The sequence below is a fragment of the Leucopleurus acutus genome (genome assembly GCF_964270905.1).
Source record: "Leucopleurus acutus genome assembly, chromosome: 13".
In the NCBI taxonomy this organism is placed as follows: Eukaryota; Metazoa; Chordata; class Mammalia; order Artiodactyla; family Delphinidae; genus Leucopleurus; species Leucopleurus acutus.
In genome coordinates this window covers 79,176,736-79,202,650 of record NC_139155.1, presented here as the reverse complement: position 1 = coordinate 79,202,650, position 25,915 = coordinate 79,176,736, and the positions used below count along the sequence as shown (strand labels likewise).

The 25,915-nt window shown below is 45.3% G+C and overlaps 1 protein-coding gene across 3 annotated transcripts in view; it reads left to right on the top strand.

Annotated features, from left to right (window-relative positions):
* VSIG10 (V-set and immunoglobulin domain containing 10) overlaps window positions 1-23,908 on the top strand; it is a 36,743-nt gene extending 12,835 nt beyond the window's left edge. For 2 of the 3 annotated variants that reach the window (XM_082852608.1, XM_082852607.1), the window contains 7 exons: window positions 6,028-6,330; window positions 8,013-8,273; window positions 14,836-15,129; window positions 17,918-18,028; window positions 18,342-18,357; window positions 19,871-20,082; window positions 21,002-23,908. In XM_082852608.1, the coding sequence (XP_082708734.1) occupies window positions 6,028-6,330; window positions 8,013-8,273; window positions 14,836-15,129; window positions 17,918-18,028; window positions 18,342-18,357; window positions 19,871-20,082; window positions 21,002-21,057 (1,253 nt within the window). In that variant the 3' untranslated portion in view covers window positions 21,058-23,908. The remainder of the gene's footprint in view (window positions 1-6,027; window positions 6,331-8,012; window positions 8,274-14,835; window positions 15,130-17,917; window positions 18,029-18,341; window positions 18,358-19,870; window positions 20,083-21,001) is intronic. The other variant, XM_082852609.1, reaches the window with a different exon arrangement.
* The last annotated feature ends 2,007 nt before the right edge of the window (window positions 23,909-25,915 follow it).

Here is a 25,915-nt window from a genome sequence, read left to right as displayed (position 1 = left end):
ACAACACAGTGATTTGATATTTCTGTACTTTTCAAAATGATCACCACAATAACTCTAGTTATGACCTGGCTCCAAACAGAGATATTACATAATTATTGACTATATTCCCTGCACTGGACGTTTCATACCCATGACTCATTTATTTTGTAACTGAAAGTTTGTACCTCTTAATTTCCCTCACCTTCCTCCCCTCTGGCAACCAGCTGTTTGTTCTCTGTATCTATGACTCTGTTTCTGTTTTATGTTTTTTCATTTGTTTTATTTTTTAGATCCCACATATAAGTGAAATCATACACTTACAACTTTCTCCATCTGACTTATTTCACTTAGCATAATATCCTCTAGGTCCTCCATATTGTCACAAATGGCAAGATTTCATTCTTTTTATGGCTGAATAGTATTCCATTGTATATATGTACCACATCTTCTTTATGCATTCATCCATTGATGGACCCTTAAGTTGCTTCCATATGTTGGCTATTGTAAATAATGCTGCAGTGAGCATAAGGGTGCACATATCTTTTCTTTTTTCTTTTTTGGCCATGCCACATGGCATGTGGGATCTTAGTTCCCTGACCAGGGATGGAACCCATGACCCCTGCAGTGGAAGCATGGGGTCTTAACCACTGGACCACCAGGGAAGTCTCATATCTTTTCTAATTAGTGTTTTCATTTTCTTTGGATAAATACCCACGAGTGGAATTGCTGGATTGTGTGATAGTTCTGTTTTTAATTTTTTGAGGAATCACCATACTGTTTTCCATAGTGGCTGCACCAGTTTACGTTCCAACACCAACAGTGCACAAGGGTTCCCTTTTCTCCACACCCTCTCCAACACTTGTCATTCGTTGTCTTCTTAGTAATAGCCATTCTGACAGGTGTGAGGTGGTATCTCACTGTGGTTTTGATTTGCATTTCCCTGATGATCAGTGATGGTGAACATCTTTTCATGTGTCTGTTGGCCATCTGTATGTCTTCTTTGGAAAAATGTCTGTTCAGTTTCTCTGCCCATTGTTTAATCTTTTTTATTATTTTGATATGGAGGTGTATGCATTAAAGACTTAAATGTGAGACCTGAAACCATAAAACTTCTAGAAGAAAACATAGGCAATATGCTCTTTGATATCGGCCTTAGTACTTTTTTTTTGGATATGTCTTCTTAGGCAAGGGAAACGAACAAAAATAAACAAATGAGACTACATCAAACTAAAAAGCTTTTTGCACAGTGAAAGAAACTGTCAACAAAACAAAAAGGCCAATTACTGAATGGGAGAAGATAGCTGCATATGATATATCTGATAAGGGGTTAATATCCAAGATATACAAAGAACTGTAAGTGACCTTGAATGTGTGAATGGACAGAGATGATGCAGAAACATGAAGCTGGCTGTATGAGGGCTGGGAGCTTTCTCCCTCCTTACCACCTGGATCTCTGCTTATCCATCAGTGGGCATTTGGTGCCTCTGCCTTCTAGGGAGTGAGGTTTTCTATAGGCCTGGGGTGATACAACCTGTCTGGAATGGGCACTGCAATGTGCCTTTGTTATTCATCTCAGGAGTAAGAACTCTGCACTGTTCCTTGTTAAGTTAATGATGCAGTTGAAGAGTCTTGCCATTGAGATTGGGACTGCCGCTTCTGAGGGTACAGAAATCCCTTAGTCCAGAGCAGTTCAGGATTGCCACAGCTGTTTATTTCACTGACTTACCTACCCATCTGCTCCTGCCTCCAAGTCAGGTGGATACGAGGTTAGAACCACTGTGTGTTTACCTGCAGAAAGCCTGGAGTGGGTGGAGTGGGTAGCACAGCCCTTAACATATTCCGGTAGAATTTGTGCTTCTTTCAAGAGATGATCCCTTAGCCACTGGGGAGCTGAGTGGTACACAATGCCAGACTCTCCCTGTGTCTATTTTTCTCAGGCCCAGCAAGTGTTGAGGGAGCATTTGAGTTGGTTGGCTCATGGGCAATGAGGAAGCTGGTTTGTATCAACCTCCAAGAGCCCCTTTGGATTTGGGGTTTGGAGAATGGGAGTGCTCCTGTTTAGCTAGTAATGTGGCTGCCAGTCCCAACTTCCAGGAAAGGGAGTCTCAGGAAAGCCCCATGTTCCCCGACTAACTGGGCCCATCTGATTTGTACTCGTTCTATGATGGTGATGGTGTCACTGTGCCCTATCACAACATAAGGTCCTAGGGAAAGGGGATGTTGGGCATACTGAAGAAAGATTGCTGGCCCCGTCAGAAGATGGGATGAACTTTGCCCAAAGATTGATTAACCTGAGTCTTGCCAAGCTCATCTGAAGCAGAGATGTATGCTTGTAAGAGGCTGAGGACCTCTGGGTTTTGGTCTTCTGGACAGAATCAGTGGTCACTAGGGAGGTGGGGAGGCAATGGGGTTGTTATATTCACCTCTATGTTCCATCTCCTTCTTTTTTTTTTTTTTTTTTTAATTTGGCTGCGCCACACGGCTTGCAGGATCTTAGTTCCCTGACCAGGGATTGAACCTGCGCCCTCGGCAGTGAAAGCGCAGAGTCCTAACCACTGGACCACCAGGGAATTCCTTATGTTCCATCTCTAAGTGATATCAAAACACTCTGTAAGTTTCCCCAAGGATCTTGTCCCACTGTGGAACAACAGGTACACCCACTGGTTAGCAGAGGCTAGTCAGTACATTCTTAGGTCATTTTCAAATAAAAATGCTGGTGTGAAGAATAAATGTAGGAAAATAACTTTTCGTCTTGTCAAAGAACCCAAGATACAAAGATGGGAATCTCCTATTTTGTGGGTCCCTGAGATGTAAATTAACTCTTTGAGACACTTGACTGGCTAACCTATAGTTATGGTGGGGAAGGAAAGAAGTGAGTTCTGATGTCAAGAATGACTACAGAGAACAGGAAGGCAGCAGCAGTAGTGGATTGTTGTAGAACAGGAATCAAACTTTTTCTGTAGCGGCCAGACGGTAAATATTCTAGTCTTTCTGAGTCAACAGGTAAAAACGAGGATATCATATAAGTACTTATATAACAAGAGAGAAAACAAATTTCCACATTTTTTTTGTTGACAAAATTCAAAATATAATAATAACTGAGTACATTTTTTTTTTTTTTGGACGCGCCATGAGCCTTGCAGGATCTTAGTTCCCCAACTAGGGTTTGAACCCAGGCCATTGCAGTGAAAGCGCCGAGTCCTAACCAGTGGACTGCCAGGGAATTCCCATAACCTAGTACATTTTTTTGGTAGTGCAGGCCTACTAATGAGAAGAATGGGATTCTTTGGGCGGGGGAGGGATAACATTTCACTTAGTTGGGGTTCAAAGTTAGTGTTCTCTCTCATCAAATCGATTGTGGATGTTCATCTGTACATACCGTCTTAGCTTGTAGGCTGTACAAAAACAGACAGTGGGCCGTTTGCCGATGCATGTTCTAGAATCAATCTACAAGTATACTACTGTTAATAATGTCAGATAACATTCATAGAACATTGACCACATGTCAAACACCAGGCTAAGTGTTCTGCTTATATTCTCTCATTGGATCCTTCAATAACCTGGTGATAGAAGTTACTCCTGTTCTTTTCATTTCATAGGAAGGACAGGAGGGTGAGAATAGGAGGGATGGACACTTGCTCAAGGTTGTCTGTCTAGAAGTGGCAGTAGAATTTACACCTAGGTCTGTCTGAATGCAGAGTCCAAGTTCATAACCACTAGGCTAAGGCATCCATCCAAGAAACTGACATGACCAAGGCCTCCATAAGATGCTGAACCTTTGTAAACACGCTGTATTTTTATTTATTTGCTGTTTTATTTTTGTTTCCTCTCCTACCTGTCTGTCTCTCCGAGTGATTGCTACCATCACCCTGCAAGCAAAAAGGGCTGGTGGTTTCTGTTTAGGAATATCAGCGGGGTGGAGAGAGAGGTGGGAGGGATGGAAATGGGTACCGCCTTCTTTTTAGTCAGAGTAAGGGAAGAACCCCAGGGATTTAAGAAGATGGTGTCAGCTTTAATTAAGAAAGCAGACTCAACCCAAAGGTTTATAAAAAAGCTGTAACCTTTGAACACTTAATTCAGAAGGCACTTCAGGTTCTCTCATTTGATTTTTTTTTTTTAACCCTTCCGCCTACAGCGTTCTCATCCATTCCCTTTATCCAAACCCATGTTTTGCTCAGCATTGTGTTGGTCAAAAGCCCCTCCCAGGGAAGTCCTTGGCGGTCCAGTGGTCAGGACTCGGTGCTTTCACTGCCAAGGACGAGGGTTTGATACCTGGTTGGGGAACTAAAATCCCGCAAGTCACGTGGCGCAGTCCAAAAAAAAAAAAAAAAGCCCCATCCCAGCCAGTTTCTGGGGGTCTCACTGTTCATGACAGGCCTCTGTGGCCCTCCAGACCACAATTTGGAAGACCCACGTGGTCCAATCTAACACAGTACCTTTGCTGGCCCAGGTGTGGCTACCAATACCACAGAGGTACCCTGTGCTTGGCTGGGTGCTCGCCAGCTGTGGGCACTCCCTAGGACCTGCTGGTCCACATACCTACCCAACTAGTCAGCAACGGGCAATGGGATATTTGAGCACCTCCTAAACTACAGTATAATTTTTTCCCCAGACCCTCTGTGGGAGGTGACATGATTCCAGCAAATCATTGCAACTCTTAGGAGCCAGCCCTGATAGACAAGCGTATTGTCAAGAATATTTTCCTCAGAAACTCACAATTTCTATCGTTATACAATGGCCCCAGAATAGGTGGAAGTAGCTTCTGTACTTTGAGGGGATCTGGCAAAGCCTTTCCTCCCCCTAATAATTTATCCCCTGGGCATATTTTTGTCCAAAATTCTTCAGTCATAGATTTATCCCTTTGGCCAAGCATTGCCCTTTCTGGACTCTTCTTAAGAGGAAGTCTCTGGTGGAGGCAACACACTACAGGACTTTAGTATATATAAGATCAAAGAGGATCTTAGATGCACTGGGTACCAATCGTGGGACGGCCTTTCTGACACTGTTCTGAGTGCTGTATGATACTAATTCATTTAATTGTCATGACAACTCCATAAAGTGGGTTCTAGCATCACCCCCATTTTACAGATGAGGAAATGGAGGCTTAAGAGAAGTTAAATACTTTGCCCAAAGTCACACAGCTAGTAAGTGGAGTTAAAACTTGGGACTGGAACCAATGTTTCTTGTCTTTCAGTGTGAAATTGTGCCAGGGGTCCCCAAGATCACCCCCAGCTTCACTGATTCTCTAGGAGAACTCACAGGACAATGAGGACCACGCTCCCAAGAGTCCTCTCCCAGGGCAGTCACGTGGGACACGCTTAATTCCTCCAGCAACAAGTTGTGGCAACACGTGTGGAATACCTACCAGGGATGCTCGATAGAGACTCCAGCGCCCTAGGTTTTCACTGGGGCTTGTCACATAGGCATCCTCTGCCTAGCACATACCAAAATTCCAGACTCTCAGAAGGAAAGCAGGTGTTCAGCGTAAGCCACACTGTTTGTACAAACAGTTAAGGCCTGGCGAACCCCACTCTTACCAGTTCTGGGAACGGTGGGAACCCCCCTGAAATCCAAGCTCCTAGTTGCCAGCCCAGGCCAACCTTGCAGGCAGGCCTTTCTAAGGAAAGCACTCAGGCCTGCTACGTTAACTCTTTTGTTTTTCTTTTGTGGGATCTTAGTTCCCCAACCAGAGATTGAACCCAGACCCTTGGCAGTGAGAGTGCAGAATCCTAACCACTGGACCACCAGGGAAGTCCTGCTATATTAACTCTTTAAGGCACAGATATCCTTTCCACTCATCTGTGTTTTTGAAAAGGGGCGATTTGCATTTTCCGTCTTCTGTAAGGATTGATCCCCTCAGTAAATCTCACGGAATTGCTCAGGAGTAAATTAAAGCATGGCTAAGGCACTTGGCAGTGTTTGTCACACAATAAGTGGTTGATATTGTCATCCTCACTGGCTGCTTCCTGATCATCTCTGTGTCTCTTAGAGCTGGTAAGGGGCTCCAGTTAACTCTTACACCTTCCCCACCCGCTCTGTCGTTCCCAGGAGGCCCCTATCAGGTTGAGGTCAACATCTCCAGCACTGGCAGGCTCCCCAACGGCACACTGTATGCGGCCAAGGGCTCCCAGGTGGATTTCTGCTGCAGCAGCAGCTCCTGGCCTCCGCCCATGGTTGAGTGGTGGTTCCGGGCCCCGGATTCTAGCACCGAGCCCTTCGGAAACAACCTGACGGCCAGCTGCTTCAAGCTGTTACTGATGTCGCAGAACCTCCAAGGGAACTACAGCTGTTTGGCCACAAACATGCTTGACGGGAGACATCGAAAGGTGACCACCGAGCTCCTGGTCTACTGTGCGTAAGAAGTGCTCCCCTCCCCCACTCCTTCACCTTGACCCTTTGTGAACTGCGTGTTTGTGCCACCCCTTTGTATACAAAGTCTTACCTGATGCACAGGTTCCAACATGCTTCTGCAGCTCCCTCGACACACACGTACACGTGTCAGAGAGAGTGTTGCCTCTTCTGGAAGCTCACTGCTAACTAGGAGTACGGGAGAGTCCCTGTGAGTCATAGAGGGGAATGAATGCCAGGTCTAAAGTTTTTTTTTAATTGAGGTGAAAGTATATAACATAACATTAACCATTTTAAGATGTACAGTTCAGTGGCATTGAGTCTATCCACAGTGTTGTGCAACCATCACGTTTATCTAGTTCCAAAACATTTTCATCACCCCAAATTGGAAACCCCATATCCGTGAAGCAGTCACTCCCATCCCCTCTTCCCCCAGCCCCTGACAACCACCAGTCTATGTTCTATCTCTATGCATTTGCCTCTTCTGGACATGTCATATAAATGGAATCAGACCCTATATGACCTTTGGGGACTGGCTTCTTTCCCTTAGCATCATGTTTTCAAGGTTCATCTTGTTGTAGCTTGTGTCAGTACTTGCTTTCATTTCTTGGCCTAAGAGTATCTATTGTATGGTTCTACCACAATTTGTTTATCCATTCATCTGCTGTCACGCTCTCCATGAACACAGGCCCTCTAGCGCTGTTAAGAACCAATAGTTCATGAATCTTTATTTTTCAGGTGAAGAAACAACAACCCAATGCACCTATGCACACATTTAGTGGAGGAAAACCACTGTAGAAATAAACACAGGGTGCACTCCTAATCCATGCTAACCAAAGGGAGCATGAGAATGACAATTAGCAGGCAGGGCAATGACACACTTACTTTATACGTTATTCAGAGCCTTTGTAAGTCTCAATGCTGTCTATCATAAATGACATTTATCGTATATAAAGTCATATGTGCTTGTTGTAGGAAACAGATGAGAAGAAAGAAGAAAATAATCACTTGTACTCTAACCATCATTTTGGTATATTTCCAATAATTTTTCTTTTAGATGCCACATATCTACAAGTTAAGATCCAAATTTCTATTTATATGATATAAAATATATAAAGGTATATGACATACATAATATATATACTATCTACATACATATATAATATATATCATTTTATATATAATTATGAACACATAGGTTACAACAGGTTTGTAATTTGTTAAATTTTTATATATTCTTTTAAGTGGTACTTGCACATAGCAAAAAAAAAGTGTGTGTTGAGGTTTGGGGATGAATAACTCTCCTTCCTGCAACTCCCTCTAGGGACCAGTAGCGCCCAGTAGAACTTTCTGTGATGATGGAAATGTTCTCTTCTGTATGGTCTAATAGCTACCATGTGTGATGACTAGGAAATGTGAGTAGTCTGATGGAGGAAATAAATTTGTAATTAATGAAAATTTAAATAGCCACACGTGGCTAGTGAGAAATGCAAATCTCTTCCAAGATTTAACACCCAGCCGAGGAAACCCAACTTGTGTCAGGCACTAATTTGTGCTAGGAGCTATCTCAAAGTACACTAACTGGGGTTGATGTTTCTCTGATACCCTGGTTCTGTAACCCATAGGGTCAGCCCAGTGGCTCATCTTAGTCTGTGATTAAGGCCACGTCCTCTGGTGTTTTGCAGCGCCCCCTCCGTCAGCCCCTCAGTGCTGGGCAGAGCTGTCGCCAGGACGGTTCACGCTGCAGCTCAGCTGTCGCTGGGCCGGAGGATACCCAGACCCAGACCTCCTGTGGACAGAAGAGCCAGGAGGTGTGGTTATGGGGACGTCAAAGCTGGGGGTTGAGATGCTGAACCAGCCCCAGCTGTTGGATGGCAAGAAGTTCAAGTGTGTCGGGAGCCACATAGTGGGGCCGGAGTTGGGAGCCAGCTGTGTGGTACAGATCAGTAAGTCTGCTTTGCCTTGTCCTGGGGTTCTGGGGTCCACTCACCTTCCTCTTTTCTGGGACAACCCTTTGAAAGAAGGTCTGGGAGAGAAATCCCAGGGTGTTGGAGTGAACTGAATTCCTTCCATTTCTTCCTTCCTTTTGCTTTTTTTTTTAATTGAAGTATATTGGATTTACAATATTGTGTTAATTTCTACAGCAGAGTGATTCAGTTACACACACACACACACACACACACAAATATATGTATACACACATTCTTCTTCATTCTGGTTTATCACAGGATATTGAGTATAGTCCCCTGTGCTATACAGTAGGACCTTGTTGTTTATCCATTCTATATATACTAGTTTGCATCTGCTAACCCCAAATGCCCTCTTCATCCGTTCCTTTCAAACTTTAAAGATGCTTAATGAAACTTCTTGGTTGTAGTCCAAGCTGGTTTTCCCTTGCAGTTTCTAAGAACCGAAGATGGAGCAGTGAACAAGACAGACAAGGTTCATTTACCAGTTATCTCCTGTTATGGAGCAAATTACCCCAGAACTTAGTGGCTTCAAACAACAGTCATTGTCTCACGATTTCTGTGGGCCAGGAATTCATAGAGGGCAAGGCGCTGACATCTTGATTTAGAACTTCAGACTTTCCGAACTGTGAGAATAAATATCTGTTGTTTTAAGCCACCCCGTTTGTGGTACTTTGTTACAGCAGCCTCAGGAAACCAATACAATGAGTAAGCCAGGGCCAGAGTGTGTTGGGTTGTGTTGGCCCTGGTGAGGTTGTCCTCACAGTTTATGAGGATAATCCTCAGAGGTGCAGCTGTGGAGAGCTGACATGCTGAGAAGTGAGCCCTGCTGTGTCAGCAGGTGCTTGTTTTCCCAGGCAAGTGGCATTCAGATGGTTCACCCTTCGCACTAACTCATTCAGCACACTGCTCCCGGGTGTCCCCTCTGTGTCAGGTACCATACCTGGCCTTGGGCAACAGAAGGGACCAAGACTCGCTTTCTGCCCTAGGACAGGGCTTGGTAAACTATGCCTTATGGGCCAAATCCGACCCAATTGGTTTGGGGACCATTTTTTAAAAATGAGATTTAAGTCACATAATATAAACGTCACTATTTTTTTTATTTTTAGTTTTTGGTCGCACCGTGCAGCTTGTGGGATCTTAGTTCCCCGACCAGGGATCGAACCTGCGCCCTCGGCAGTGAAAACTCAGAGTCCTAACCACTGGACTGCCAGGGAATTCCCTAAAATTCACTATTTTAGAGTTTATAATTCATTGTTGTTTTTTTTTTAGTATGTTCACAATGTTATACTACAATCACCATTCTAATCCAGAATATTTCCATCACCCCCAAAAGAAACCCTAGCAGTAACTCTCAATCATTTCCCAGTATCTCCACCGACATCGAGTATTATTAAATTTTTAGTTTTTTACTGTTTGCTAGTTGGGATATGGCATATTGTTTTCATTTGGTTTTCTTTGATCGCTGGTGGAGTTGATAGTTTTCATATGCGTACTGACTTCCTATATATTGTCTGTGAATTATCTGTTCATATTTTGTCCATTTTTCTATTGGCTTGTTCATCTTTTCTTATTATTCCATAAGAGTCAGTTAATTTCATGGAACTGTCATGCACGTTATAGATATTTTTCTGGCATATTTGGCTCCTAAACCACATTTCTGCTAGTGATGAGCAGTTTCTGATTTTGAAATGTTCACCTCTGTCAGTCCTGTTCTTTTTTTTTTTTTTTTTTGCGGTACGCGGGCCTCTCACTGTTGTGGCCTCTTCCGTTGCGGACCACAGGCTCCGGACGCGCATGCTCAGCGGCCATGGCTCACGGGCCCAGCCGCTCCGCGGCATGTGGGAGCTTCCCGGAACGGGGCACGAACCCCCGTGTCCCCTGCATTGGCAGGAGGACTCTCAACCACTGCGCCACCAGGGAAGACCATTTTTTTTGTTTTTAATAAATATTCATTTATTTATTTATTTGGCTGCACAGGGTCTTAGTTGTAGCGTGCAGGATCTATTGATAGTTGCTTGACCAGGGATCGAACCCGGGCCCCCTACATTGGGAGCACGGAGTCTTAAGCACTGGACCACCAGGGAAGTCCCCTCTCAGTCCTGTTCTTTGAGGTTGCTGCGCTCAGATGGTCTTTGACTCTTTCTTATTAACTTACTCTTTGTAATCCTCACAGTAGCCTGCAAATTAGAATGATTGGTAAGTTGCAGATGATAACATGTGGGAACTAATTTACCCAAGATCAGTTGGCTCGTAAGTGACGGAGCCAACACATAGCCAGGCTGGTCTGACCCCAGCGTCCTTGCTTTTATCCAGGTAGTGCTGACTGCTTTCCTGGTGACCTTCCACACATGATCTAGCAAATCTTTTTGGGTAGGATTTAGGTGCTCAGCATGGTTCCAGGTACTGTGGAGGAATACAAAGTCTTTGCCTTTAAAGGACTTAAACTTTACTTGGAGAGAGAAGTCTGGCCAATGTGGAGCAGGAAATGACAATATCACAAATACAACTGACCCTTGAACACCACAGGTTTGAATTGCGCGGTTCCGCGTACATGTGAATTTTTTTCAATAAATGTTGTATCTGTATTTTCACTTAACAGATCTTTAAATTAACTCACTGTGGGGAAAAGTTTGTGTCTGATTAGAGATCACAGGATATAGAATCAAAAGAACTAGGGTTTGAGTCCTGATTCTATCCAAACTGTTTCAGCTTCCTGTCCTTGGGCGAGTCATTTATCAATTCCTTTGCTTCTGAGGCAGAGAGAGCAGGACGTGGATTTTTAGATTTCTCGCAGGTTGGTCCCCCAACCCCCATGTTGTTCAAGGGTCAACTGCGATGGTGACATTAACATTTACTGAGTGCAGATAGAGTGCAGGTGCCAAGTGTTTTGCACACAGTATCTCGTTCAGTCCTCAATCACCCTGTGAGCTGAGAGCTCGTATTATCCCTCAGAATTAGTTTCCTGGAGCTGCTGTAACAAAGTATCACGAACTTGGTGGCTTAAAACAACAGCCGTTTATTCTGTCTCAGTTCTGGAGACTAGAAGTTTGAAATCAAGGTGTCGGCAGGGCCGTGCTCCCATCAGCGTCTTCATGGGAGAATCCTTCCTGGCCTCTTCCAGCTCCTCACGGCTCTATGTGTTCCTTGGCTTGTGGCTGCATCACTTTGGTCTCTGCATCTGTTTTCATGTGACCTTCCCCTCTGTGTGTATGTCTCCCTGTGGCCTCTCCTCTTCTTATAAGATACCAGTCCTTGGAGTTAGGGCCCACCCTCAATCCAGGATGATTTCATCTTGAGATCCTTACCTTAACTAGTTACATCTGCAAAGACTCCATTTCCGAATAAGATCACATTCTGGGGTTCTAGGTGGACATGAGTTTGGGGAGGACGCTCCATTTTACTGATGGTGAAACAGAGGCAGCCGACTTGCCCAGACTGCAAATAGAAAGCAGTATACACACTCAGAGTGGTACATAATGAGGATGTCTGAAGTGTGTTATGGACAGTAAGTCCCAGGAAGTGAATAAATGATGGACCGATGCTGAGAGAGGGTGAAATTAGCAGAGGCAGCTGGTGGGGTTGTGTTATTTCGCCCTTACCCTTCCATTTTATTTGCAGATCTTGCCTAAGTCTTTATTCCTGTGACCCCTGAGACTTGACCAATAATTTGAATCTAAATATGTGCTCAGGGTTAAGAAATGTGTCTGGAGAAGGGAGCTGACCAGAAGTTTTCCCAATTCCAGGAGCACAGGAAGCAAGCACAGAGCCTGGGCCCTTCTCGGACTCTGACGCCGTCCAGTTCTCCCCGCCTCCCTCTTGGGCACTCGAGCCTGGATGTGCATACAAGTCACCTGGGGGGTCTGGTTAAAATGCAGGTTCTGACTCTCTTGGTCTGGGTGGACACAATATCTGCATTTCTAATTGCGTCCAGGAAGTGCTGATGCTGCTGGTCCGAAGACCACACCTTGAGTAGCAAGGCCCTTGCAGGCGAGGGGTGTCTGGATCATTCCACTTGAAAGGACTAGTACGACCCTGAAGTGTAATGCTAACGTCCACCTCAGGGATCCAGGGCAGTGTAGCCCCCAAGCTGATGAAAAGTGATGCTTTTGGGGAATCCTGCTGCCCAGATCTATCTATCTATCTATCTATCTATCTATCTATCTATCTATCTACCTTTTTTTTCTTTCTTTCATTTCTTTTCCTTCCTTCCTTCCTTTCTTTCTCTTTCTTCCTCCCTCCCTCCCTCCCCTTCCTTCCTTCCTTCCTTATTTCTCTTTCTCTCTCTCTCTCTCCCTCCCTCCCTCTCTCTCTCTTTCTCTCTTTCTTCCTCACTCCCTCCCTCCCCCTCTCTCTCTTTCTTCCTCCCTCCCTCCCCTTCCTTCCTTCTTTCTCTCTCTCTTCCTCCCTCCCTCCTTCCCTCTCTCTCTCTTTCTTTCTTTCCTTCAGCTGTGCCATGCAGTTTGTGGGATCTCAGTTTCCCGACCAGGGATTGAACCTGGGCTACCCGGCAGTGAAAGCACCAAGTCCTAACCACTGGACGACCACGGAACTCCCCAGATCTCTCTTTATATGGTGTGTAGCCTCTAAACTGAAGACGCCAACTCAGCCTACAATAAGCTGCGGTGTTACTGTTACGGAGCCCCGCCCCAGCATGTGGTCCGCCTCTTGCAGATCTGTGAGGGCCCAGCAGCACCTGCCCCACCCCTGATGCAGTATCCCTTTAAGTGAAACTCGTTGAATTTATAGGTGCCACACTAGCTGGATGGTGACACAGCTGTCTGAGGGGTGAGTGCTGTGTCTGGCAAAAGTACATGATGTTTGTTTGGGGTTCAGGGGAGGTGCACTGGGGGAATTGTTTGTTTTGCTTTTAATAAAGGAGGAGGGGGCCATTTATCAAACTTTGGTTTGGGACCCCCCAAATACAGCCATACTGATGAGGCTTGTCACTGCTGCTGGCTTTGTGACGCTAAAGGAAATTCTGGTTAACCATAAAGCGGGGAAGGAGTGATTTAGCAACATGGGGGGAATCTGACAGTTGATCCAAGAAGGAGTGTCCGCAGGTGAGTTTTCTGAGCAAAACCAGGTTTGGGGTATTCTCTTCTGTTAACCTGACCTAGAGAGAGAGGCTTCTGGGTTGTTCCACCCCCATCCCCTTGCCCCTTGCCCCTTCCGCAGATGCCAGCAGTGAAACCCTAGTTTCTCTCTTGGAACAACGGCCAAGGGGAAGCGTGTAGTTTCACTCTCCAGGGCAGGAACCCAACATGCTGCTCTGTATCCCTCAGCTGCTGAAAATATGGATTTCATAAATCCTCCCAAGATGAATTTGCTACCCTTCCCAAGAGGGTGTGCATTTGGGGAAAAGGCTTCTCTTGCAAAGGATACAAGTAGATCGCCATAGTAGACCTCATAGCTCCCTGTGTCCCACTTAAATCAGACCCCAAGGCCACAGGGACGCCACATTCTGAGTTTTCTAGGACAGACCTGTGCTAGACAGAAGAATGGCCCCCAAAAGATGTCCACATCCTAATCCCCAGAACCTGTGATAATGTTACCTTACATGGTAAAGGGACTTTGCATCTGTGATTAGGAATTTTGAGATGGGGAGAGTGTCCTGGGTTATCTGGGTGGGCCCAGTGTGATCCAAGGGTCCTTATAAGAGGGAGGCAGGAGGGTCACATGCAGTAATGAGAAGTGATGACAGATGCAAGAGGTAGGAGTAATTCAAGGAAGGGACTGCAAGCCAAGGAATGCAGGTGGCTCCTTTCTAGAAGCTGAGAAAACAAGGAAATGGATTCTCACCTAGAGCCTCCAGAAGAGACCAGCTCTGGCCAACACCTTGATTTTAGTTCTGCAAGATTATTTCGGACTTCTGACCTCCAGAACTATGAAAGGATAAATTTGTGTTGTTTTAACTGCTAAGTTTGTGCAATTTGTTACAGCAGCAACAGGAAACTAATACAGCTGCCTTCTGTCCCCTGGAACACCCTTGTCAGGCTGTGTGCCCATATCTTATCTCATCAGTATGGTTATTATACATAGAAGCTTACAGCATAAGAAGTAAGGAGATGTGGACCACAAAAGCGTGACTCCTTGGGTTCCATTCTTACATAGAGTGACCAACCCATCTTGGTTTGCCCGGGACTTCACCAGTTTTAGCACTGAAAGCCCCCAGGTCCTGGGAACCCCCTCAGCCTTACGCAAACCAGGACATTTGTTCCCCCTGAATCCTAGCTGCTCACTTATTTAGTCATGTGACTTTGAGAAAGTTACTTAACTTTCTCTGTGCCACAGTTTCCCCATCTGCAAAATGGGGATAACAAGATTGTTGTGAGAATTATTAATTGGGTTAATAAGTAGAATGGTGCCTAGCCCATTGAATGTTCAGCAGATATTAGCTTTTATTATTATATGAAACCAGGTGCAGTACAGAAGTTCCTGGAGTTGCTTTGTTTGGAAGAAGTAATATTCTTGAAATTCTCAGACCACCGATTGAATCTCCTTCAACGTTTGTCTTTCTTTACCTTCTTCTGATGGTCAGGGAGCCCCTCCCTTCTCTCTGAGCCCATGAAGACTTGTTTCGTGGGAGGCAATGTGACGCTCACCTGCGAAGTGTCTGGAGCCTACCCCCCTGCCAAGATCCTGTGGCTGAGCAACCTCACCCAGCCGGAGGTCATCATCCAGCCCAGCAGCCACCACCTCATCACCCAGAGTGGCCAGAGCTCCACCCTCACCATCCGCAACTGCTCCCAGGACCTGGACGAGGGCTACTATGTCTGCCGGGCTGAGAACCCCGTGGGGGTGAGGGAGGTGGACATCTGGTTGAGCGTGAAAGGTGAGTGAAGTGGCCCCGGAGGAGGAGGAGGGCCGAGAGCTTCAGAGGACCTGGCATCATCATGGGGACAGCTTGGTGCCTCCCTACATGTGGGTCACTGCCATCTGGGAGAAGGCCTGTCTGCTTCCCTGTGGCTTGACAAGGTGGATGGGAAAATTATTGTCCAGTCCTAAATCTCTAACATTTGCATAGGGATAAAAAAGTTATTTAATATCTGTTACACCCTAAAGGAAAAAAATATATATATATTAAAATAAAATACATACATGTATAAAATAGATATTTTTTATATATATATATATATATATATATATATATATAATGTAAGCTGAGAAACATAATAGCAAAATGAACACCCAGGAAACTAACATCCCACTTAAGATATAGAACAGTGCCAACACTGCTGGAATTACCTGCAGAGAGTGTGGCTAGTGTGGCCAGCTAAGAAAACAGGATGCTCACTTAAATTTGTATTTCAGAAAAACAAATAATAATTTTTTTTTAATGTACGTCCCCAGTATTGCTTGGGACATACTTATTCTAAAAAAAATATTCATTGTTTATCTGAAATCCAAATTTAAGTGAGCACACAGTATTTTATCTGGCAACCCTACCTGTAGGCCCGTTTCCAGGCTTATCCTGGGCCTTCTGAAAAAGGTGACCACTATCCTGAGTTTCATGTTTTATTTAAGAAAAAGTATGCTGCATACGTACACATTTCTACATAACATATTGTTTGTTTTAGAGTTTTGAAAAATGGTTGTTACCATACAAGTGTAGTCTTTTGTAATTTGCCTTTTTTATCCCACATTTTGTTTCCAGAATTTATTCCTGCTGATGTGTATAATTATACTTTGTACCTCTGTACTGCTGTATAATTTTCCATTGTATCACCACTCCACAACTAAGTTATTGATTTTCCTGCTGATGGATGTCTGTGCTGCTTCTGATTTTTTTGTTGCGATGAACAAACTGTGTTGCTATGGAAACCTTTTTACCAGCCCCTTGTGTACATATACCCAGGTCCCCAGGCAAATATTTCTCTAGAATATTTGTACAAGGAGTAGAAATGAAGGTTAGGTTATGTGCATTTTTATCTGTGAGATAACATCAAATTATTTTCCAGAGTGGTTATACCAATTTCCATTTGCAACAGCAGTCATTCCACATTTTCACCCACAGACTTTGTGATTTTTCCCCATCAAGTAGGTGTAAAATGAAATCTCACTGTGGTTCTAATTTGAATGTCTCTGATTGCTAAGCAGGCTGAGCATTATTTCATATGTTTATTTGCTCTTTATATTTCATCTGCAAAATACATAATTGTGTCTTTTGACGTTTTCCCCTTTCCTATAGATATATAGGAGTTCTTTAGAAATTCCATATGCTAATTGTTAGTTTTACATGCTACAAATATCTCCTTTCAGTTGTCTTTCTTGTTTTCTTTATGGTATCCTTCGATTTGCAGACATTCTTACTTTAATGTTGTTGACTTTATGAATCTGTTCTTATATCATTAGCAATTTTTGTGTCTTAAGAAATCCTTATCTATCCTATGGTCATGAAAGTATTCTTCCATATTTTCTTAAAGTTTTAACACTTGCCTTTCATAGTTAACTCTTTAGTCCATCTAGAATTGATTTTTGTGAATGATGTGAGGTAGACATCAAGTTTCATCCACCCCCCAATTTGGATAACTATTTGGTCTAGCACCACATCCTGAAGAGTTTCTCTTCTACTCACTAGTCTGTCCTATATCAAGTTTCCTTCTGTGTGTGGACCTGTTCTTGGATTCTCTATTCTGTTCTCTTTTTTTAAATATATATATATATTTTTGGCCGTCCCAAGCAGCATGCGGGATCTTAGTTTCCCCGACCAGGGATCAAACCCGCGTTCCTAGCAGTGGAAGCGCTGAGTCTTTCTTTTTTTTTTTTTTTTTAATAAATTCATTTATTTATTTATTTTTGGCTGCATTGGGTCTTCGTTGCTGCACACGGGCTTTTCTCTAGTCATGGCGAGCAGGCTTCTCACTGCGGTGGCTTCTCTTGTTGTGGAGCACGGGCTCTAGGTGCGCAGGCTTCAGTAGTTGTGACTTGCAGGCTCTAGAGCGCAGGGTCGGTAGTTGTGGCTCACGGGCTTAGTTGTGGCATATGGGCTCTTCCCCGACCAGGGATCGAACCCATGTCCCCTGCATTGGCAGGCGGATTCTTAACCACTGCGCCACCAGGGAAGTCCTGAAGCACTGAGTCTTAGCCGCTGGACTGCCAGGGAAGACCCTCCCTATTGTGTTCTATTGATCACTTCGTTGTGGCGCCAATAACTCACACTCTTAATTACTATGACCTTAACAGCAGTCTTGATGGGTGGAGACACAGAGATTTTAACTTTTCAATGTTCTTCTTTTTTTTTTCTGTTTTTACTTTTTATTTTTTTTGAATTTTATATTTTTATATAAAATTATATTTTTATATAAAATTAGTTTTATATAACTAATTCTTATTAGTTATCTATTTTATACATATGAGTGTATATATGTCAATCCCAATCTCCCAGTTCATCCCACCACCACCCCCCCCTCCAGTATTCTTTTGCATCACAGGCTTTGTTTGATTCCCACAAACTGAAGTAGAAAAATGAGATCTTTATCTTGCTCTGCAGAGAGGTCATATGCCTTGCCCAAGGTCATGAAACTGAGATAAGAGTAGGATCCAGGCAGAGGAGGGGAGGTATTGCCCTCCTAGCTGTTTGTATCACGTGGCCGAGTCAAGGGTATGATTTGTCTTTGCAGAACCTGTAAACATCGGGGGAATTGTGGGCACCATCGTGAGCCTCCTTCTGCTGGGACTGGCCATTATCTCTGGGCTTCTGTTGTACTACAGCCCTGTGTTCTGCTGGAAAGGTAAGGGCTTCCCGGAACGGTAAGGGCTTCCTGGGTCCCTTTGCTTCTCTCTCAGGCTTCTTGAGAGGGTGTGGGTGGGGGAAGGTGGCCCCTGTTATGCTCCAACCGAAGCTCCATTCGAGAGGTTTCCAAATTGGGTTTAGATGTGCAATAATGAAGCACCTAAGAACCATGCCTGAACACCCTGTCATCTCTCGTGTTGGGTCAGTTTTCTCATTGTCCATTCTTTTGTAAATGTTAGATTGATTAGAAATTTCTGTGAGGCCGAAGTGGATATTATTGGATATTAATGTTTTTTCCTTTCTCCTTTCAGTAGGAAGCACTTTCAGGTGAGTGTTCCCTAGACTCAAATCAAAAATCTATTTCCATGATGTCTTCACTGACGTTTTGTTTATAACGTTTCATAAGAACAATAATGACCACCGCCACTGGGGACCTACCACAGGCCAGACACGGGGCTGGTGCTTCCTCAGGCATTATTACAACCCCGTCGTAAATTCTTCAGGGTGCTGCTCTTGTCTCCGTGTCCCAGACAAGTCGAGGGAGGCTCAGGGAAGCAAAAAGCCGCTTCTGCAAGCTCATCCAGGGAGTGAGCTGCCGTGCCTGCAGTCAGACCTGGGCCTGACCCGATTCCAAAGTCTGTGCTCTTTGTACAACGCCAGACCTCAGGGCCAGGCACATTGCTGGACTGTCACTGAGGCATAAAGACAGCATGTACATGTTGAGCCCAGTCATTCATGCATTTGTTTTATTTAGTTTTCCTTTTCTAAAAGGAAGAAGAAGTCATAGTCTCACAGCATGTTTTGGAAGACTAGTCTGAGCATGCCCAGAAGCCCCTCCCAAAAGGAAACCTCAGTAGGGGCAAAGCAACTAAATGGAACTTATGTATTAGCCTCCTAAGGAGATTCTGGGTGGGAGCAAAGAACTCTTCTCTTTGCTCCTCTTATCCGTTTATAACTATGGGGTATTATTGTTCTGGGACCATCATTCATAATGAGGGGATTTTATTGTTCTGGGACGATCTTTCAACGGAAAGTGTTACCTTTACAGCCCTGTTTTTGAGGGTCATTCTGGAATGAATCTGTCATCCCCCAGGCTTATTTTTCACAGAAGGGAGCAGCTTGGCATAATGGGAAAAGGCTTTGGAATGAATGGACCTAGGTTCACATGGCAGCTCTGCCCTTCAAGCCCGTGGCTCCTGGAAAATCCCTGACCCTCTCTGAGCCTTTGTCTCCTCATCTGTTTCTCAGAGGCGGGCTGTAAGGATTAAATGAGAATGCAATGCTCCTAGGACTGTGACTGGCCCGTGAAATGTACAGTCTGGCTGGGCAGGCAGAACTAGCAACAAACTAGAGAACAATTCAGTGCCAAACCGCTGGCCGTGGACGCCAAATTCAGTCATAGTTCAAGGCTTCAGGGGGAGGCAGAGGATTTTACTTGGGCCTTGAATAATGACAAGGTAGAGAAATTTCAGTAAGTGCAGGAGAAATAAGGGCATTTCAGGAAAGGAACAGAGCGTCTGTGTACGTGCTGTGAGGGGAGCTGAAATGGTGGGTGCTTGGGACAATGAGGTCATCTGCCTGAGAAGCAGCAGGGTGGGGAGAGGTGGAGCGCTAAAACTCACCCAGCACAAGATACAATTATCTAGACAAACCTTCGGCAGCATCTCTCTGCGAGGTTACAGTCGCACTGTCATCTCACGACTCAACCAAGTTGAATACGTGAAGAATTTTCCATGTTACCAAAGGGGCTGCAAAGAACCAAGTGTTTCCTGTTCAGCGAGGGCTGAAGTTGGAGAAAACAGGGTATCTTCTTCATTATTTCTCCCCTTCTGGAAATTAGGAGGCAAGACATGGGTGATGTCATGGTTTTGGTGGATTCAGAAGAGGAAGAGGTGGAGGAAGAGGAAGATGCTGCAGAAGAGGAAGAGGAGGAAGCAAGTGAGAGGGACGAGTCTCCAAAAGAAGTAACCAAGTACGGCCACATCCACAGAGTGACCGCACTGGTGAATGGGAATGTGGACCGGATGGCCAATGGACTCCAGGCTCTGCAGGGTAAGCTCTTTGTCCTTAGAAGCTCTCTGCGAGGTTGTGGGGGGCTTCCCTGGAAGAAATCTCCAAGGGTCTGTCTTTTAAAGGTTGGGAAAGACAGTTAAAGTTTAATCTAGAATCTGAGAATCTCCTATCAACTACCTACACGCTAATTAAATGGACAAATATTTATCAAGGGCCTGCTCTGGGAAAGGCACAGATTGGTACTGTCAGGCACTAGAAAAGAAAGACGGATGGTAAAGGGCTTTACGAGACCAGTTAGGGCGAACACACTAAAACACGAGGGGGAAATGAAAACAGAAGGAAGATTTAACCAACCCTCTGCGAGAGCAGTAGAGGAGCTTTGGCAAGAAGGAATCTGATTCCTTGCCTGATGAATGGTACGTTTACAAATCACAGAACCTCAGGAGAAAGATGAGAGCCCTGAGGGGTGCACTGGTTGGGAGATGTTTCATGGAAGATGTGGACTATGAGGCACGTCTTTCAGGACAGCTAAGTTTGAATAAGCAGAAAGGAGGGGTGGTCCAGGCGAGGGGAATGGCAGAAACCAAGAGTGTGAAGGGTGGGCAGTGTCAAGCATGTCGGAGGATTTTGAGTGGAAAGAACAGGTAAAAGCGGGGATACACACCCTGCCCCACCTGCTCCTCCACCAAGTCATCAGTAAAGGTCTAGAAATAGAGGTAATTGAAAACTGATTGCAGGGGGGAGGAATTCCCTGGCAGTCCAGTGGTTAGGGCTCTGCGCTACCACTGCAGGGGGGCATGGGTTCAATCCCTGGTCAGGGAACTAAGATCCCACGTGCCACATGGAGTGGCCAAAAGAAAAAAGAAAAAAAAAAAGAAAGAAAAGAAAACTGATACAGAAACAGAGTCGCCCCTATTGAGATTACTCAGAGTTGGGTCTACTTTTCCCTCCTGTACAGATGACAGCAGTGAGCAGCAGAGTGACATCATTCAAGAAGAAGACAGGCCAGTTTGAGGAAGACAACTGTCCTTTGTTATCCTGTCTCAAAACCTTGGAAAGCTACATCGAAGATGAGTTTTATATTGTGCTTCACTTGACTTGCGTCCCTGCCTGAGGGCTGAAAACGGTTTGTGGCTCTCAGCAAAAAAAAGGAAAACACACACACATCTTTCCTTCCCTTTTTCTTCTTTTTTCTAAATTGGTTTGAATTACTGTAAGTTTTCTCAACAATGCTGAAAAGCTTTGGAACGGGCAGTGTTGGGGGGAAAGCTGCATTTGGTATCTGAGGTGCCCCTGTCGCTGTGCCCCTGGCTTTCTCCAGGTTGACTGATGATGAGATGGGGGAGGCACTTGGCCTAGGCGCCCTTTGTCACTGTTAAAGTCTGTAACCAGCTCGCCCCAGCACACAAGGGAATACTGTGGGGTGATAAGGACACTTCCTTTTTCACTGCCCAGGTGAGCTGAGGAACCAGGCACACGTCAGCTCTCTGGAAAAGGTGAGGGGGGTCAGCTACTGATCCTAATCCGAGGGAGGCACTTTGGTTCGGGTTTTGAGTTGGAAACACCTGGTCTTGAATCTGGACTCTGCTCCTTACCTGTTTCATGGGCTTGGGCAGGTCCTGAGCCTCAATTTCTTCATCTGTGAAATGGGTGAAATCACACCTATCTTACAGGGCTATGGTGGGGACCAAGGTACTTCAGGGTGTGAGCGTGCCTCGGAGGTGCTCCGTAGATGTTAGTTATCTTCTCCTTTGCCTTCCTTAGCGGAAGAAGAAAAATGTCAACTGTTCAGTTACAAACTGCTGCCTGGGCCTTCCATTCTCTGTAGAATATTCCAGACCAGGGCATCATCAGAGCTCTCCTGGGGATTTTTGCCTCCCTGGAGATAGAATTCTTTTCAAAAGAGGTAGGGGCTGATAAGAGGAAGTGCCTTTCATTAGAATCTCGCATTTTCCAGAGCTTCGTGTTTAGAAAAGCCTCTTAGGTGATGCACTATTAGCTTTCAGACTTTCCCATCCTTCCTTTCTCCTGTGGCTTTGAAAAAGGCAAGGAGAAATGTTTTGTAACAGAGTAGATCAGTTCGTCTGGCCTCGGTTTCTTGATCTTGGAAATGGGAATGGGAAAGCTTGTTTCCCACCTACTTCTTAAGGAAGATACGCTGCTCAATAATGCTAAGTTTTGAATGAAAATAACATATGATGAGTTTAAGCTGCTGCTGTTCCCTGTACAGTTTAGAGATTTTTTTTTCTTTCTAATTTCATCCTAATCTCTTAAATGTCAGGGACCTTCTAAGGGTGTAAAATATGTGTGCTAAACTTGAAAATCTGACTTGAATTTGCACTCTTCAATGTTGCATATCCTGCTCTGATGGGCACGACTTAAAGGAGAACTTCCCTCTCCAATAACAGGACTTGGGACTCCTAAGATGAGAAGTGTGTTGCCTGCAGGGTTACCTTGCAGGTGTGGTTGGAGCAGGTCCACTTTCTTGGATGAAGGAACTAAGCTGAGGGAGTCACTAGAAGTGAACCCTGTCCCCAGCTCAGAACACTGGGGAGGTCAGAGGCTGGCTCCAATGTCTACCCGTCAGGGATAGCTGTGACCTGCAGTTCTCTTGTTGGGCTGGGTCTTTCGCTGCGTGGAACCTCACATTCTATTTTTTTTTTTTTTTTTTGCGTTCGGGGGCCTCTCACTGTTGTGGCCTCTCCCGCTGCGGAGCACAGGCTCTGGACGCGCAGGCTCAGCGGCCATGGCTCACAGGCCCAGCCGCTCCGCGGCATGTGGGATCTTCCCGGACCGGGGCACGAACCCGTGTCCCCTGCATCAGCAGGCAGACTCTCAACCACTGCGCCACCAGGGAAGCCCGGAACCTCACATTCTTAACCACTCTAACCAGTCTAAGTTAGTGTCATTTCAGAACGGATAATTGATAGGTTGTGTTTAAACTCACTGTACACTGAGCTGGTCTCTGGATCCGACAGTCCACCCTGCAGAGGCGACCATACTTAAAAAGGGAAAAAGCAAAGAAACTATTAGGGAAAAAAAAAAAAATCCCTAGCTGGGAATGCAGAGAATGATTTGCAAGATCACTGAGATGCTTCCTGCGACTTCCTCTTCTCCTGCGTGCACACCTAATGATAGGGAAGTCTTCGAGGCAGGATTTTTCCACTAGTAAATGGGAGCTTCAGGGTCTTGGTGCCAAACATTATTAACCCTTGTCCAGCTGAGCTGTGATTGTTGTCACTTATATCTGAGCCCTGTGTGCACAGATAACATTGCTGGGTCAGTTAAGAGCTGAGGTACTGGGGGGGTCTTCAAGCTTTAAGGATTTTAAAGAATTAGGGCTTTTTTTCTTTTCTTTAAGATGACCCATCCCCAACTCCACCAGTACGTTGACAGCAGGTTACAGACTTTCTGTGGCAAAGTCCAACTTGTTACATTGTGCTTTAAAATAAAATCTTATCTGAATGTATTGTGAACTGGAGATGAAGAGATATACTTACCAGAACCAGGAAGATAAATACTTCCAGGCCATCGCAACTGACATTCCTTTTCCTCAAAACCTGGTGGACATTGGGAAAGGGGCTGTCATAATCCTGTGGCTTTGATAGCAGCTCCCATTCTCACAAGCACACACCAACCCTATTACTGCAGCAGGAAAGCCCATGATGGAAAATTTCCCTAACCCAGGCACTGAGACCTGGAAAATCATCCTTGCTGGGTAAAGTTTATTATGATGCAACATGTGCCAACTGGCATTTCTCACCATGGTCCTGGCCAGGAACTGCTGCAAAAAGAACGAAACAGATCTCTCTGCATTATTTACATTTTAATAATTGGTGTGGAGGCGAGGTTGGGAGAAATTCATTCTGAGGTTATAATATGGATTTTTTTAAGATAATGGAATAAAGTTATTTTTAAATAAATGCTTTAGTCATCTTCATTTAGACCTGATTAATAAACTGAAAGATTTGGGGAAGTGGATTTGCTGCCCCCAATTTTTGTTTTTTTAATTAGCTTTCCCAATATTGGTAACAATATTGTCTTCCTTGCCATGTTATTCTTTTCCACGACTTGTAGATCCTACCCACCCTCTCATCTCTCCTAAACTCCTCAAGAAATTTGTTCTCCATTGTTTTCTTGCTACATACCCTCAAACACACGCCTCTTTTTGGTCAGATTGTTTTATTTATTTATTTATTTTTGGTGGCGTTGGGTCTTCGTTGCTGTGCGTGGGCTTCCTCTAGTTGTGGTGAGCAGGGGCTACTCTTTGTTGCAGTGCGCGGGCTTCTCACTGCCGTGGCTTCTTTTTGTTGCAGAGCACGGGCTCTAGGTGTGCGGGCTTCAGTAGTTGTGGTTCACGGGCTTAGTTGCTCCACGGCATGTGGGATCTTTCTGGACCAGGGCTCAAACCCATGTCCCCTGCACTGGCAGGCAGATTCTTAACCACTGCGCCGCCAGGGAAGTCCCTGGTCAGATTGTTTTTTGTTCTGTTTGCCATGCCCTGCGGCTTGCAGGATATTAGTTCCCTGACCAGGGATTGAACCCGTGCCCTTGGCAGTGAAAGCGCGAGGTCCTAACCCCTGGACCACCAGGGAATTCTTTGGTCAGATTGCATGCTTTCTAATATTAAAGGGCTAGGGTAGGAGTTGTCATGGAGCAGTAGACTGATGGGCTGTCTGAAAAGACAATTTATATCAGCTGTCGGGTCCTTGTAGCAGTTGGTGGTTTTGGAGTTTCTCACAGGGTTCAGCTAATTGTAGTCACCAGAATGTGTCACCCCACCTCCCACTTGAGGTGGCCCAACTCCACTCCCTGTTCCTGTTCTAGGCCTTTCTCTTGGGTCATTCATCTCTCCCGTTTCTTTACTTCATTCCAAGCTTCCTAAGCTCTAATCAAAGCTGTCCCATTTTCAACGTCCTTCCTTTTTAACCAAACCCATGATTCCTACCTTCACCTCAGTTTCACGTTTGTTTATTTAAAGTAAATTTATTTATTTAGGCTGCGTTTGGTCTTCGTTGCTGCGCACCGGCTTCTCATTGCAGTGGCTTCTCTTGTTGCAGAGCATGGGCTCTAGGTGCGTGGGCTTCGGTAGTTGCAGCACGCGGGCTCAGTAGTTGTGGCGCACAGGCTTGGCTGCTCCGCGGCATGTGGGATCTTCCCGGACCAGGGCTCAAACCCATGTTCCCTGCACTGGCAGGCATATTCTTAACCACTGTGCCACCAGGGAAGTCCCCCATGTTCTTTTTAACCCAGTCCCTCCATTTTCATGTCCCGTGTGTGTTTAATCCAAGTCTCTGTTTTCCCAGCCCCTCATTTTACCTTCGCCTGTTTTCACTTCTGTTCCGTGCTGTCCCTCAGGCTTCCTGGGTCGCACCCACGTTCACCCAGCTTGTCCATTTCTGGACCCTCCCACCACTTTTGACCCCTCTTTTTCTCTGGCTGGCTGCCCCTTGCTCTCCGCCCCTTTTAATCGCTGCACCTTCATGTTTTCACCCTCCATTTTCCGGTGGGCTTTTTTTTCTGGTTCCCATTTTTTAAGCACGGCGGCTGACGCCTTCCTCTCATCCTACACTGTTACTCCTACTCAGCCCCTTCATTCCTCTACCGCGGCTCCCATCTAACCTGTGAGCTCCCCGCCGCCTCAGGTTGCCAATTTTACTCCTCTGCCTCATTTCTTCTCTCCCGCCGGGGTTCAGGGACCCCATCCCCCCAGTTCTCTCCTCAGTCTTCGCTTTTCATCTCCCCCATTCTCCTGACCGCCGGCGTCTCTTCAGGTCCCCCTTCCGCCCTGGTCCGCCCCCACCCCCGATTTTCCCCCTGTCCCATCTCCCCCCGTTTTCTCCTCAGCTCCCCGGTGCCTTTCCGTACCCCC